Source organism: Sander vitreus, chromosome 13 (assembly GCF_031162955.1).
Source record: "Sander vitreus isolate 19-12246 chromosome 13, sanVit1, whole genome shotgun sequence".
In the NCBI taxonomy this organism is placed as follows: Eukaryota; Metazoa; Chordata; class Actinopteri; order Perciformes; family Percidae; genus Sander; species Sander vitreus.
Genome location: NC_135867.1, coordinates 6,445,729 through 6,461,713, shown reverse-complemented (window position 1 = coordinate 6,461,713; position 15,985 = coordinate 6,445,729). Strand labels below are relative to the sequence as shown.

Sequence of the window (15,985 nt, the reverse complement as noted above, 5' to 3'; positions counted from 1 at the left end):
TGATATAGTATATTAAGTCATTTTCTCCATTGCATCTTGTGTATTTAACCCTCTGAGGTCTAAGGACATTTTAAGATATCTTCTTGAATTCTTCTTTTAAGGTTTTCTGCATATAACCTGATCCCCATGTGTTTCATATCAAAAACAAACTCAGCTTTCTGCATAGTGACGCCCACAATTGTTCCACAGCAATGTGCAAGAGATAATTTGGCCCTAAAGCAGAAATATTTCTTAAATCTCTTGTGAAAACACACCTACACTCAATTGTTTTGGTGCATGAAATGAGTTTTCAAAAGTCTTGGGTTCACAAAAGTAGCGTAACATATGAATAGTAAATGTCTAAAATGAAATTTTGAGTGTTGTCAAACATCGCTTGGACTCGCCTGTGCGTCTTTTGTCCTCAGAGGGTTAATGGCATCTAACACTGGGGGAAAAGTGGGTTCATCCTCAAATACATCCAGACTGGGAGAACAGCACGTGACATAAAACACTATATGCACAACATGCACGCATGCACTGATGACACACGTGTTTACGTCTTGAGATTGATTCCCCACCCTCACCTCTATTTGCAATTGGTAGCGAGATCATCTTTTTTTGTGGATTGTTTTGCTGTCACTCGCTTTTACAAATGGTATAATGTTTCACAAACATTTCACTGGCCTGCAGAGTGCCATAACATATTGTTTGAGATCATCCCAAAACCGCAAGAGTCTGAATCACTTCATTCACTGCCCACATAATCTCTATAAACACATATCTGCATATGAATGCAGAATCTGTTTGGTTCCGGTTTCCGTTTGTAGTCAGAGTAGTATATTGACTAATCAGGTTTGAGCAGGCTTTGATTGCATGCAGGTAAACAGTTGGTGTGGAGAGTAAAAGAGGCGGAACACATTGGCTGAAATACAACCTTTTATTCACTCATTTATTTATTTATCTGAATTCATATGTATCCCTTCAGTCGAAATATCGTCTGGACCTAAAACCCCTACAAAAAGTATCGACTCCGACTGTAAACAATGCCTGTCGCACGGAATAGGAAATCTTGGCCCGAATACCCGCTGGCTACAACAGAACACCCAAAATATTATCCGTTGCCCCCCAGAGGCTAAATCGTCACCAGGCTAATAGCCGATGGGAACTGAGAATGCTGACAATTTTTTTCTCCCAGTCATTGTCTTGTTTAGTGGCAAATGAAAACATGCCATTTTACAGTATTACCCAACTACTGTAAACACTGACTGTGATTTCTTGTAGGAAGCTTGTCTGGTTTATAACAACCTGGGTTTATTTCCTTAGTTTTGGCTATCATTTCAATCAGTTATGTTACATGGTACAAGCTAAAGTAATTACTACAGAAATGATGGCCAAAACAAAGTTGTAATTAGAGCTGCAACTGCATCTTGTTTAAAATGTCTTGTTTTGTCTGACCAAACCAAAAACATTCTGTTTTTAATTACCGGTACATAAAACACAGAAAAGCAGCAAAAACTCACATTGGAGAAGCAGCACCCAGAGATTTACTCTCATTTTTTCACTGTTTTGCTTGGCGTAATCAATTAATCGTAGTTGTAAGAAAACAAAATATATCCTTTGATGCCTTTCCCAGATGACCCGCATGCAGGCGAAAGTGAGCTGCTTCAGTGACAGTTTTCTGCAGAACCAACCGCTCTGCACTCAGCTTGACGTCACCACCGGGCGGAGGGACACAAGGGTGCGCGTCGCCTGTGGAGAGCAGCTGGCTTCGAGACTCCAGCGCAGCCCCCAGTCGGCTTCCCGAGGCGCCCGGGGGTCAGCGGGAGGCTCGGCCAAACATCCAGCCTTTCATCTACTGCTGCAGAAACACAGAAGCTCACAGCAGGGACTTCACCAGCGCCACCATGTGGTCAACACCACACGCTACGTCCACAACTTGACCGGGCACAGTCACCTGATGAAAAGCACACACGGCTTAGAGGAGAAGATTGAGTAAAAGCACAGACTGTTCTCATCACTCTTTGGTTCAGTTCAGTTTTACTAACCACGTTAATTGACATAAACAAGGTGAACTTTCTGCAACATGCATTTTCTTTCTAACTCTAAAAGTGGAAAAAAAAGATCATCTATGACTGAGTGAGCCAGAGATCGCACAGTGTGCAACATCGATAAGCAGTGTGAGTCCAACACCTTCAAATGTCTTGAGCTGACGTGCTAACGTAAGTCTGTGAGACTTTTGTCAGAAATCTCTACAGGGGGGCATACAGGTAGGGAGATCTTTAGACCACACACACACACACACACACACACACACACACTTTTCTTTTTGATACAAAAACTTTATTAATATATATTAAAATATGTTTATTAAACAACATTTTGTTCGGCTGACTTTATTACAAGCCTTTTAAGGACTTGTGGGCTTGGAATAATAATACATTTTCTGGAATTTTTTTTAACTTTAACAATTTTTCCACCCACATAAGTATGAAGGAACGAGGTAAATACATTACGCACAGTCTATTGTGATTTAAAGAAAGAAGAAGTCATAAAAACCCGTATTATTCCATGCCTACAAATTTGTGTGTTTCTTCCTCTACACCGTATGTCAGCTGCATGGTCGACTCTTGTTTGCATGACTAATATTGAATCAGTGTTGTCTTACCCTCCACGGGAAGTACTGGTCGTCTCTCTTCCCGATGCCCAAACAACCTCTCACATTCTTCCCCCAAACGAAGAGCTCGCCTCGATCTGCAACGCAACCATCAAACATCAGCACGCTGTGAGGCTGAGCGCCTGCTGAGCCTCAACGCAGGGCTGTTGCAGTTTAAAACAAGTCAAAGCTTTCAGCGGGATGATTTTTTCAGACATGTAGAATAAAAAAAAAAAAAGGACAACAACAACCAGAATTCATAATATTCCAGTATAACTGTCTAAAAAAAAGTTGTGCCGTCTAAACAATAGCTGATGTTCAGACTCCTCATCCTTATAACACAATTATTACACATTAAGTGAATAAAATCTTTTAAAAGAAACAACAAGAAAACAGGTGCAGACAAAAAGACAACACAATCAGATGTTTATTAATATCTTAAATTATTAGAATCTCTTCACTCATCAATCAAAAATCAATACTTTAAAACAGAGATCTTCAACAGGGGGTCCAGGACCCCTAGGGGGTTCTCAGAGTCACTGCAGGGGGGCCACCAAATTGTTAATTTTTGAAAGTTTTCTATTAAACTAAACAAACGAACTAAAAAGTCTTAACATGAATCCAACATACTATTAGCAAATATAAATCCCCACTGATGATAGGCTTACTGGCCTATGGGTAATGTAGTCATCCACAGGTACAGTTCATCCTAAGGATTCACTGTGCCACATGTATGTTTAACATTAAAAGATGATTTATAAAATCATGCAACAATTATTATTTTATAATAACATAGCTTAGTATTCTATGCAAGAAAAAGTATGTATAAAGGTTTTGGGCCACCCTACATGTTACTGTAGGCCCAGTTTATATTGTATACAATATATGTAGTAGGGGGTCCCTGCTCCGTCTCTCTTTCAGTTAAGGGGTCCTTGGCTTAAAAAACATTCAAGACCCCTGCTTTAAAGGTCCAATTCATAATTAATTAATTAATTAATTAATGAATAACTTTAATTTAGTAGTGCTTTCACCATACCATGTATTAAAATATTTGTTAGATAATTTGGAAGTGCCAGCAGGTTCCAATTATGAATTTTGGTTTTGGATTTTGTGAGTTCTGGCCTTTAGTCAACACTGAATGACATTCTGTGGGATAAAACTCGATAACTGTGATTTAGTGTTGACTTGCTTTTAAAGCTGCCTCACATATTGGCAGTAATAACGGTCTAAATTCTAAAACTCTGATTTCAATCAGTGACAACATGTGCGCATTACTTCTGACTGATGTAGTATGTAGCTACGTCTCATTCTGTGTCACTTCCTAGCCAAACAACATATCATAGATCTGAAGAATTTGGTTTGTAAAAAGAAAACTTATATTTGCTTTTTCAGGAATCCAAAAAAGTCTGAGCAGAAATTATTATTATAGGCCAGATGTAGGATCCAGACTAAACCAGATCCTGGGGCAATAATATAATCTCATTAGATGGTTTTAAGGAATTTAAAACATTTTTATTTGAAGGGATTTCCACTGTCTAAAACCAAAGAAACAATCATTAATTTTAGGAAATGGCAGTTCAAGGATACAATATTTCTGTCTTAACTTTTACTGTTGTTGCCTCGTTTGAGTGTAAATAATAAAAACTGGCCTAAAAAAGGTGTTTACCTTCACTGTGCACACCATCGAGGAGACTGCTTTAGAGATAAAAACAAGAAAAGCAGCAGACGTCTCTTTTCAATGCCATAAACAGACTAAATTACCTGAATCAACAGTAAACTGCTTCCCCAGACGTTTGAAGCCTCACTTTTAGCACTTTGGACTGGATGACACAGAATGACTTTGCTGTTTATGGGTTTTATGTTTCCATCTTTTATCCTTGCTATAAATAAATAAGGCTCAGGACAATAAAGCTGATATTTTAAAGTTTAGGCAGAAATGTTGTGAAGTAGCATCAGTAAATCTTGTATTTCACGGTGTGATGCTGATTTGACGTGAAGGAGAGCAGAGCGCCCGAAAAACAAAAGCATATCCGGTCAAACAGAGTCCAAACGAAAGACCGCAAAAAAGGTTATAAAACGTCAGAAAAAACAAACAAAAAAAAACGTTGTACTCTGAAAATTCCCGTGCAGCATTATCCATATGTCTTGTATCCATTCATGGGCTCATGGAAATCCAGACATCTACTTTCGCTGAACAATTGCTAATACAAAGCATTTTGGGATTATAATCCAGTCGAGGAATTTGATGTGCACACATGCGCATAGACTAAACATTTTTTTTTTTTTTTTTTAAGTTTTCATGAGCCTACGAATGGATGCAAGACACTTGCATAATGCTGCACAGTATTTTTTTTGAAACGTTTCATAACCTTGTTTGCTGTCTTTTGTCCGGACTTTGTCGAAGTTTGTTTGCACTGTTATGCTTTCATTTTTTGGGCGCTCTTCTTAACGCCATTTGATAGAAAACGTTTTTCTGAGAGCAGAGGGAGGTGAGTACTATATACAATTTATATTGTTTTTTGGAAGAACTATGCCTTTCAAAAAGGTACAAACTTACCTGTCACAGCAGCAAAATGGTTGAGGCCACACCTGATCTTGGTGACAGCTACTGAGGGGTTGAACTCTGAGCGTCCAAACAGCGTGGAGGGAATTATCTCCGGGGTCGAGGATTCAGATAGTTTTGGGCCCTTTCCAAGAATGCCATAACCCCACACAAACACCTCTCCTTTTTCTGAAAAGATTCAGAGACTGATATTTATACACCGATATGGTGAAACAAAGGGACACAGGCTGAGTTTTAGTAGTTAGTAGACCAAAATATCATACAACTTTGCAGTTTGATTGACAGCCTCATCAAAATGTTTAATATTTTCTATGAACTTAGGAGCTGTTTCACCTCCACCCACAATTTATTTCAATAAACGCCTCCATTTTCTTTGTGCATTGCATCATGTCTGCTTTAAGTAAACCTTGTTTAGTCACTTTTCCTGTGAACACACTACATACTTAAAACCTGCTTATAATTAGCATATTGAATTGGGACACAGCGGCGAATTTCCAGCCATGTACTTAGGCACAATGCTGCTGTAAGCTAAATGCTATAATACCTATAATGGTGCCACATCTTGCATACATTGTGAAAAGTTGATAAAATGCCTTTACTTCTACACCTAAAGTAGGACCAAAAATGCACCAATTTGAGTTTTTTTTTGCCAATTAGGACTGATTTCCAGCCATGAGATGCTTGATGAATAAAAGCAAACCCTGCTTTTAACATAAACAACCCTTAGAGAGATGGAAATGAACCTGCTGGTTGGCTCAGCTCTCATTTAAACAGCATCAATAAAGGAAGTAAAAAAAACACCATTACGTCTGGATAGGTAAAAGCTCCAGCTCGTATCTTAAACAGATGTTTACCACAAACAGTTGGCAGTAGTCCTATCATAGTGTCATGGAAACATATGTAAAAGCCAGACACCCAAAACTGTGTTCTGTGATGCCACCAAGAGGCTGTGTGTGGTGTCACTCCTCTGACACCAAACTGAAGAAAGCGATCAGGTCAGAAAATCACTTTATTTCTAAGATAACCTTGATGCAGCCAGTCTGTTATTTGCAGCTCTGTAATTCGTGCTCAAACTCTGTCCGCATTTGAATCGTGTTTTCAGGGGTGTATTTATGTGAACTGACCATTAAGAGTGGCCACCTGCGTGCCTCCACATGCTGCCTGAACCACCTTTCCACAGCCTTTCAGAGGAAGATGTCGAGGAGAGTTGATCTGAAAGACGAGGAAAGACAAGGGCTCAGTGACAGCGAAGAACTGTTGCTTATAGATACGCAACTGCTGGTCCCTCTGTATTTCCAAATACTATTATTTATTTTTTTATTTTTATTTTTTCCCCCCTCTTTCTCTTGTTGCATCCAGCGACTGGGGTGAATGCAAGACCTGCTCAAACAGATTAATGTACAAAATGTTGCATTCACCAATTTTCTCATACTTAGAATGTATGTCCTGTTATTATGTTCTGACCCGTCATCCTAGCATTCATATAAAGACAGCGTGCCTTTCTCCAAAGGATTTAAGCTGAATGAATTTGGAGTGTAAATATTTGACACCAAGGATTTTTTCCAGGCTTATATTTGAGATTTTGGCTCAAAATGTTCAAACATCATATCGTGTGTGTTTAACCAGTGGCTGCTGTGAGCCGATCAGCGTGGGTCAGACCTTTTGACAGCCAGGACAGGTGACTGACAGACGGAAACAGAACCCAACAGAGCCATCAAGCAACTCTGTGCCACATGAGCAGTCATACAGAGGCCCAGTACAGATACCAAAACATTTCAGAGGGTATGAAGTAGGGGTGGTGGAAAAATAAATTAAAAAAATCATGATTTTTTTGTGACGATTTTTAAAATCGACCCCCCGAATCGATATTTTTACCAATGATTCACCTAAATATTTTCTGATCTCACGGTACCGCTAACGGCGACTACGTCATACCCGTTTCCAGCAAAACCGACCGAAAGCAGAAAATGCTTTACAATTGAAATAAATGTCAGACTGATTGACTGACTTGTGATGTACATTCTTTTTAGGAAACAATTTGTTTTTAAAAATGTTTCATGTTATATGGTCTCTAGAAGTGTATTATTTAACTTTTGTTTTTGTTGAAGAAAAACAAAATCGCAAAAGTCAATACTATCGAATTGTAATACTAAGCCATTCTACTGTAGTATTCCTGTCTTCGTGTTGTTGTATCAGCCACTTATAGCAACACTTCTGCCTGTTTGAAGACATGTTAGTCCTCCTCACCTGTGTGGCCTCAGTGACTGAGGCCAGCTGCAGGTATTCAGAGTTGCCCCATCCGTACAGCTGTCCATCTGTGGACACAGCCAGGCTGCAGTCTCCGTACGTGCTGATCTGCTGCACCTCCACCCCGGCCAGATCTCCTCCCACCTCCACTGGACTGGAGCTGACTCTGTGGTGTCCCAGACCTGGAAGGTAAATCCTCAGCTTTTAGTCCTACTCACAAACTTAATAAAATGTCTTACGTCGTATTCTTAAATTTAAGAGCGCTCCAGAGTTGTTGTTTTTTTTAAAAAGTTGGTTAATGTAGTGTAACGTAATGTTAGACCACCTTTTATTTATTTTGCATTCATCAGGGGTGGAAACAACACATATAAAGCTGGCAATGGATTTGTTTGCATCTTTCCAGGCATCTTCATTTTCTGTATGTCTTATATGAGTTCCCTGATGTACATCGTCCACCAGCAGCAGAAATTCTTCTTGCTGCAGTTTGGTTTTCTGTTCGTTTCCGTATAAATAAAATTGCATATGATTTTGAGGCGGTTTTACAATGTTTTGATATACTGTAGTTAGCAGTTATTTAACTGTGGCTCTGTTCAACTTCTACGGAGCACCCCTGGGATCAGCTGAGAAAAAAAGAAACTAAACCGTGCGCACAGAATAAAAATCGGTTCCCTCGGTTTTATAAACGTGAGCAAAGTTAGAAAGATAGTCACAGCTTCGAACTTCCGGGATCAATTACTCTATCAATCAATTACTCTATGATTTTTATGATATTAAATCACAAATGACGCATCTTTCCTAACGCAGTAAGGCTAACAAGGAGCTACAAACTCATTTTCAAATTAATTAATTTCATCATTAAATAAGGTAGTGTCTCTAAACTTATTTGTTATAATTGAGGTAAGTTTGGAGACACTACCTTATTTAATCATTACATTACATCACGTCTGTGTTGTAGTTTATAGACGGTCCCTAAACACCGCCAGATGCTACTAGAGACCAATGTTATTTCTCCAGGTTGGAGGACGGCTCGTTTTGATGAAAATGAGTTTGGAGCTCGTTGCTAACCTTACTACGTTAGGAAAGATGCGTTATTTGTGATTTAATATAATTTCGCTATAGAGTAACTGATCCCGGAAGTTAGAATCTGTGAATATCTTTCTAACTTTGCTCACGTTTATAAAACCGAGGGCACGGATTATGAATAAAAATCTGTTCCCTCGGTTTTATAAACTGTTAGCACGGATTTATAATCTGTGCCCTCGGTTTTATAAACTGAAGGCACGGATTACGGATTATGAATCCGTGCTAACAGTTTATAAAACTGAGGGAACAGATTTTTATTCTGTGCGAACGGGTTTAGTTTTTTTTTCTCAGCTGACCCCAGGGGGGCTCCGTAAACTTCACTTTAGCAGAAAACACATTTTTCATCTGGCTTTCAAGGTTAAGAGGGCTGTCTGTGCCCGATACACAAACTGTTTTATTGAATTTTTTCTGTGAAGTGCACTGACCCGTCTGTCCATCTGCACCCCATCCACATGCAAACACCTTTCCTGTCTCAGTGAGGAAAAGGCTGTGATCCTGTCCACATGCAACCTGAAAAAAAAAGAATCTTCAGTGATCAAATCCCATTTTAAATGGTCTTTAAAGACCTTACATCAACATGCAAAAGAAAAACTACACACAGACTTAAAATCCAATCATCTAAACCAGAGTTAATTACTAAAATTGTTATTAAAATGTTAAATGAACAGTTAGCTTTTCTTAAACTGGATCTGGGTGTGAGTGCACCTGAATGTCTGGTACAGGAGGGGAAATGAGACATACTGTCATCACAGCTCAGACAAAGGCTGCACTGACCTGGGTGACCCTGCTGCTGAAGCCTTCCATCTTTTGAATGATGTGACTGCCACTGTATTGAACATGAGAGAGAAACAAGGGATCCATCACTCGACAACAGCAGCATCTTCCATGAGAGGTCACGTCATCATCTCTCTCATACGTCCTTTATGCAACCTCCCGCTTGCATTTTTGCAAGAAGATTTTCATAACAGGTAGAATAGGGTGCCTTTAAAATGTACAAAAGTTCAAACTTCGGGAGTAGCTAAGTTCCCGAGGTCAAGAATAAACCTCAACCTTTGTGTTCAAGTATTTGGATATTTAAACAATGATCTTAACTGAAAACATCTATCAGACTGAGAGATTGTGGATTGGACTGGTTTCTTAAGGGGAGAAACACATTATAAACACAGTTAAAGCTATAGTGCGTAGTTTCTGTCGCCCACATGAGGAATTCTAAGTAATGACAACAAAACTGTCGGCGCGTCCACATGATACATCCCCCACCCCGCCCACCCCTCTCCTCCTCCACGCAGTTGCTAGTAGCCAAGGAGGACACGGAAGATTAAAAACACACGGACTCTTCAGAAGCGGTAATTATCTTCAATCGAGTTTCTGCGCGCAAAAGTCGCCGGACGACACAATCTTCTGAACATAGCCATACTGAGAAATACAGAGAGAGTTGTGTGGAGCTGATAGTCTTAATTAGCTTTGTAGCAACTTATTTGGCAATGGCTTGAATGTAACAGACGTTCATTAATATCAAAAAATGACGCACTAAAGCTTACTAAGTACTTCATGTTTTGCAAAGCCTGGGTCTTATTTTTCATAGTTTTGGCCATCATTTGTAATCAGCAATAGTACCACTGTAGTCACCAAGTTAATTGCAGAAACCTGGAATTGTGGTGACATTGCTAAAAAGAAGCACGAGCAGTCACTCACAAAGGTTTTATACAAACTCCCAGGTTAGTTAGTCAAACTTATTTCAAAGAGAAAATAAATTACAACTGGGTCCAATATATCTGACTTGGTGCTAAAGTATACTAAGGTGTCTAAAAAAGCGAACAATCAGCCAGAATCCGTCGTTATGGCAATTAAACGCTACTTTAATGGATATAGTGCTCTATGCACAGTACTTTTTTAAGACTTTCATGACTCTGCAAGCTGTCTTCAGTTGTCCGATGATGCGAACCCTTGCATGTCGTAAACATGGGAATCTTTCGCATTCCTAAACATTATGGGATGTAAAATTTGAACATGGCATTACAGTTTGCATGCCTGTGCAATGAGGGATTATTACCGGCACTTGGAATGTGCTCACTTTTAGTTTTACCTCCAAATAAAGTGGCTCAGATGTCATAATCCAGAGAAAGGATGGCCAAAACTAAAAGGTACCAAAATAAGACCCAATATTTAATAATTCAGAATGTTTCTCTAAAGATGGAGCATTTCATAAAAGCAACAAATTAGACTGAAAATGTTTCCCACTGACATGAAAACACCTCAGTTTAATATCAAAATAGAGTAAAATGATCTTGAAATATTTGCAGCAACACAGCTCCGTTTGTGTGTGCAAAGTGTTTCAGGACAAACCTGTAAACTTCATCTTCAACTATCCGTCTTCCACACTGGCCATATGCATTGTTTCCCATACTGAAAACTGAAAGAGAAAAGAGAGAGACTCGGCTGCAACGTCTTCTTTAAAAAGCCTGGAGTGATTTATAGCCAAGTCTAGTCTGATGTTGAAAAATGTGTAGTTGGGCAGTTAACTGTGGCTTCATGCTGGTGCAGGAGGTATGAGTCTCTTACCTCCCTCCTGGTCTGTGAGGATCAGAGAGTGAGCGCGGCCACATGCAACCTGAACCACTTTGGTCTGCAGAGGCTCGACGAGAGGCAGAGCCACTGGGGAGGGCTCCAACACATAGTCATAGCTCTGATCTACAGAGACAGGGCATCAGAAAAGATAGCAATGTAAGGCCGATTGCATGCTGCACTGATATTATTCATGTGGTAATTCTCAAAGATCTTGTCCTATGTTTAGGGTACCTGCAGGACAACAGATTAAAGTATCTAAAAAACACCTTTATTGGATTTTCTGCAGGGCAGCCATTTTATTTAAACCCCTACTATGATGTTTCCAGCTTCCTGACTTAAAGAGCTATTTTATTTTACAGTATTATTCCTCCTAGCAAGTTCAAGACTCAAACGTTCTGACTTGTATGTATTTTTAAAGTAGTGTACAGTTGGTTTGTAGAGCTATTTTGCTAAAAAAAAAAGAAAGAATGTAAAGCACAAAGAATGCGTTAAAAGACACTCAAACACTTCATAGAGCTGGTGATGTTGTGTGGAAGCAGAATGGAGGGCATGCAGTATTTCGGCTTTTGTCTTACGGCGGCTGTGTTGCGTGCGTTGGAAGCCCAGCTGAGAGTCCTTGTTCAGGCCCATGCCCCACAGCTTGATCACATCTTTGGTCGGTGAGGCGATGAGAGTGAAGCCGTAGCCACAAGCAGCAGAAGAGATCTACAAAAGAAGCAGCACAGCTCGTGAGTTCAGTCTTAAAATACTTTACATGTCCCACACCTTGTCATACTAACTAGTCTTCTGTGCTAAAATGGAAGATGAAAACCTTGGGCTCCTGTTTCGACCAGAAATCCAATATGCATCAAACGTTTAACACTATTTACTGACATGCATTGTTTATTATCAAGAGCCAAACCTGTGGGGCTCCATATGAAATTCAATAAAGCAGATTTCACCTGCTCTGCAGTCTCCAGTCGGTAAGGAGTGAGCTGATATTTGCGGGGCTTCTTCCTGCCGCTGTCCGGCACCACAAAGCTGGGGATACCCAGAGCACCGGTGAAGCTGAAGCCCCAAACAAACACTTTGTGGTTGGGCTTTTTGTGCTGGCCGACATACTGAAAAACTGGACCACTGCTGCTTTTGTCCTGGGGTCTGGATGCTTTACTGAGTGTTGCATAACCACAGGCTTGAAGGCCTGTGCTCATGTGTCGAGTGCATAGTCGCACACGTGGAAAAGCCATCCTGTAGAAAGAGACAAGACAGGGCTACATAACTGTAATGAACAGCGGTTAAAAGTTAAACCGTAATGAACAGCGGTTAAAAGTTAAACCGTGTGGGGTCTTGGTTTGGTAGTAGTAATGACATGAGAAGCCCATTTTAAACATTTCATTTTATGGAGGGAGGTTATTTTCATGATTTGAGATTTAAATCTATCAGAACAAATTGTAGCACTACTTACTAATAATTTTCTTTATTATACTATTACAGTTGTTTTATATTAGATACAAGTATATCGGTGTGACACAAATTGTAAAAAAAAATTTAAAAAAATGTTTCAAACATCTTGCATTACATTTGCAGAAATAACACATTATATAGTATAACGTACGAAGTGTAACAATTTCGTTCACATATTCTGATAAACAATGCCACCATAGTCTGGTTGAAAATGAAACAAATTATACAGAGAGACTTTTAAAAAAATGACCAGGGTCTGCTGGTAAATTCGGCATGATGCTGTTCAATTAAGCAGCTCTATGTCTTAATTAAATGCTACCTTATAATTAACAACCTGACCACCATCGATCCCCGTAGCAACATAAGCAAGTTAACTTCAAACGTTATTGTAAGAAGTTAACGTTATCGTTAGCTAACGCAGGTTGACACTGACGAACTCGTAAAACGATCAATATAGGTTAAACGTATCCTAAAATAAGTGATGTTTGGTGTATCTGATTAATGCCGAACGAGAAAGCGGCTCACAATCATTCGTTTAACGTAATACGCCACGTTTTGATAAAAAAGAAGCTCGAAAATATTCACTCAAGGATTAAATTAGAAGTAATATGAACGGAGTTTCACCTCGTGTTCTCTACGCTTTTCCTCATGCAGCCACGGAGCTCGAGTGAATTTACATTGGCTTTCTGTTAAGAGCGGGGTTGTATAACGTGTTTCACTGGATGACGAACTAACATGTGCTGCATAGATAATGAACCCGCTGAAATTTTTAAAATATATTTCAATGTCATAATCGCGTGTTTGTTTACCTTTCGTTAACCCAGCTATTCTTCTTCTACGGTTCTCCTTCCTCTATGGTTTTTACTCCGTGAACATTAGTCAAATTAGACAAACACTGCGCCACCTACTGAACCGGAGTGTGTAACATAGTAACTTTTAAAGTACACTGTAAAAATACTCTGCAAAGTCCTGTATTGAAAATGTTACTTGGGTAAAAGTAGGCTAAGTAGAATCAGGTATAAAATGTCCTTAAAAAGTACTTTTTTCCTCTCCCTCTCGTATTTTCTGTTGTTTCTGTTTATGTAAACCACTTTGATTTGCCTTTGTGTCTGAATTGTGCTATATAAACAAATTGCCATGTCTTGCCTAACTTAGAAGTTAGGAAGAAAGTAAAAGTAGGTTACTCAATGCAGATACATGTCCCCTGTGACTGTAAAACAAATTCCCTTATTTGGAAGAAACTAACCAAGAGCTTGAGGTAGAGCAGAGTTGCTTTAAGTGTCTTACCAATAATCTACTATGGTGTTAGATTAGAGCGACTCTGGAAGTGGGTTAATGCTGCAGGACCGTCAGGTGAGCCTTACCTGTACACTGTGCTCCCATTTACCTTAGTCACATATTTATTCATTCAGCTGCACCATGTCTACAGTATATGATGATGCTTCTTTTCCACAATGCAGTTTTATTTGCCTTGAAACAAAACACAGAACCTAATCCTAGTTTTAAAATACGCATTTAAGGTTCATTCAGTTCAAACTCACAATCACGTGAAAATTAGCTAATTTACATGAGAAAATAAAGTTTTAAAGGTAACATCGGACTATTCGTAACAGCCTGCAGACAAGACTACGGTTAATGTGTGTGCTAAGTGTGATTGCAAAGCCTAATCTTAAAGCATTTTAAAGCATCAACAGTAAAAGTACTCATTATTCAGAAGATTTCAGAATATATTATATTATTGGATAATAATTATTGATGCATGAATGTTTTCATCACTTTAATGTTGCAGCTGGTCAAAGTGGAGCTAAGTAGGCTAAGATAAGATATGTATTGTCTTCTATGGGAGAAATTTGTTTTGGGCAGTGGAGAGAATGAAAAAATGGCGACGCATCGCACATAAACACAATAAACATACAGTAAACATGCATAAAACATAAGCATACACTATCTCCTCCAAATGCGTTCAATAAACATCCGATAAACCTCAAGACCCCCCTACCTTCCCCCACACTCACAGAAGAAAGAGAAAGAGAACCCACAGCACATCCTCCTGCTCATATTGCACTTATTTCTACCCAAATTGCACATTTCCCATTATATCATGCTGTGATCAATAACTTGTGTATTGCACAATGCCCAAATGCACAATTGCACAATACCATATCCATAAGTAAATGTACTTAGTTACGTTCCACCATGGGGTAAGTGTTTATGGCTAACTCAAAATGTTCAATGATCATGTCCATGGTATTTCACATTATCCCATTATAAAAAGTCAGAAAGTTGTAATGATTGTTGAGATCAAATCATAGAGATTTGATTCCCAAATTTGCACCGGGAGTTTGTTAGAAAGAAGGGGAGCTCAATGATCAGAGTAGAAACAGTAAAAGAAGCAGCATCAAGAGAACATAAAGGACGGGATGGAGTTATACGACTGGAGATGCAGGTATCTGCAGAGAAGTACAGACTGTAATCCTTTAAGAGGATCAAGTCTGAGATCCAAGGGGAAGGGATAAAGGACCCACTAACTGTCTATAGTAACCTGCACATGGCATTTTCTGTCATCTTGACAGAGAGTCTTTATGGATCAACAGTGATGGAGGCCGAAGCAGCGTACAAGTGATGGAGTCATTTTCTAAATGCATTCTAAATTTAAGGACAACTGAGGGAAGGAGAAGTTAAGGTAAGCTACAGTGTACACATGACAGTTAGACTATGTCTTGTAATAGTATTATGTGGGTCAAAACTGGCACTAATGCAACACAGGGTTAACATTAACCAGTACCCAAAAGTACTAAAGACACTGGTTTGTTTTGACCTGGTGTTATTTTTTACATTACTGTTGGGTTATTTACTCAAACTAACATATGGTTTGGTTGCAAACTGTTATCATAACTATAATTCTTACAGACTGGGTATCCCTTTAAAGCTGGGGGAGGCAGTTTTTCTTTGGTGTCATTGGGCAAAGATTCCATAATAAACTTTCAGCATATTGTAATTCAAGTGAACTAAGAGAAAACTAGACTTCTGCACCTCCACTTGGCTCTGTTTTCAGGCTTTAGAAAATCAAGCCTGCAGAGCATGTGAGCAGAGCAGAGCGCGAGCGGGTGGGGCGGGAGGATTTTGGAAGAAGCGCAGATTTTTTAAATGTTGGAGCGTCGCCTTATCTCCCTCGCTCCAAACGTGCTCCGGTACCACTCACACCATGAGTTTGAAGCGTGCCCGTGCCCATCTCTGTGCTACTGCAGCAGAATATATGCAGATATAAGGCATCCACCCTCCCTCTCCATTGATGGCGTAGGTCCAGGCATGAAGGGAGGGAAGGGTGCAGTTTGTCTGATAAATACAACACAGTTTTGTTTTTGTTTTTTTGAGCGAGTTGTGAGCAATTTGAGTGAAGCAGGGTGAAATCTGATTTGAGCGTGGAGCGATATTGAGCAGAGCAGCCT

The 15,985-nt window shown here is 39.4% G+C and overlaps 1 protein-coding gene across 3 annotated transcripts; it reads right to left on the bottom strand.

Moving 5' to 3' along the window:
• Window positions 1-902: 902 nt before the first annotated feature.
• On the bottom strand, window positions 903-13,417 carry rcc1l (RCC1 like). Of its 3 annotated transcripts, none has more exons than XM_078266403.1 (12): window positions 13,346-13,417; window positions 12,035-12,320; window positions 11,669-11,798; window positions 11,088-11,216; window positions 10,872-10,938; window positions 9,300-9,351; window positions 8,951-9,035; window positions 7,443-7,624; window positions 6,320-6,407; window positions 5,190-5,363; window positions 2,645-2,730; window positions 903-1,933 (listed from the first exon to the last, which is right to left on the bottom strand). In XM_078266403.1, the coding sequence occupies exons 2-12, from the start codon at window positions 12,317-12,319 to the stop codon at window positions 1,856-1,858; spliced, it is 1,356 nt and encodes a 451-aa protein (XP_078122529.1). In that variant the 5' UTR covers window position 12,320; window positions 13,346-13,417; the 3' UTR covers window positions 903-1,855. The 3 variants fall into 3 exon arrangements, with proteins under 3 accessions (XP_078122529.1, XP_078122530.1, XP_078122528.1); XM_078266404.1 differs by having other exon boundaries at window positions 12,035-12,343; window positions 13,346-13,378; XM_078266402.1 differs by lacking the exon at window positions 13,346-13,417 and adding an exon at window positions 13,161-13,328.
• Between the last annotated feature and the right edge of the window lie 2,568 nt (window positions 13,418-15,985).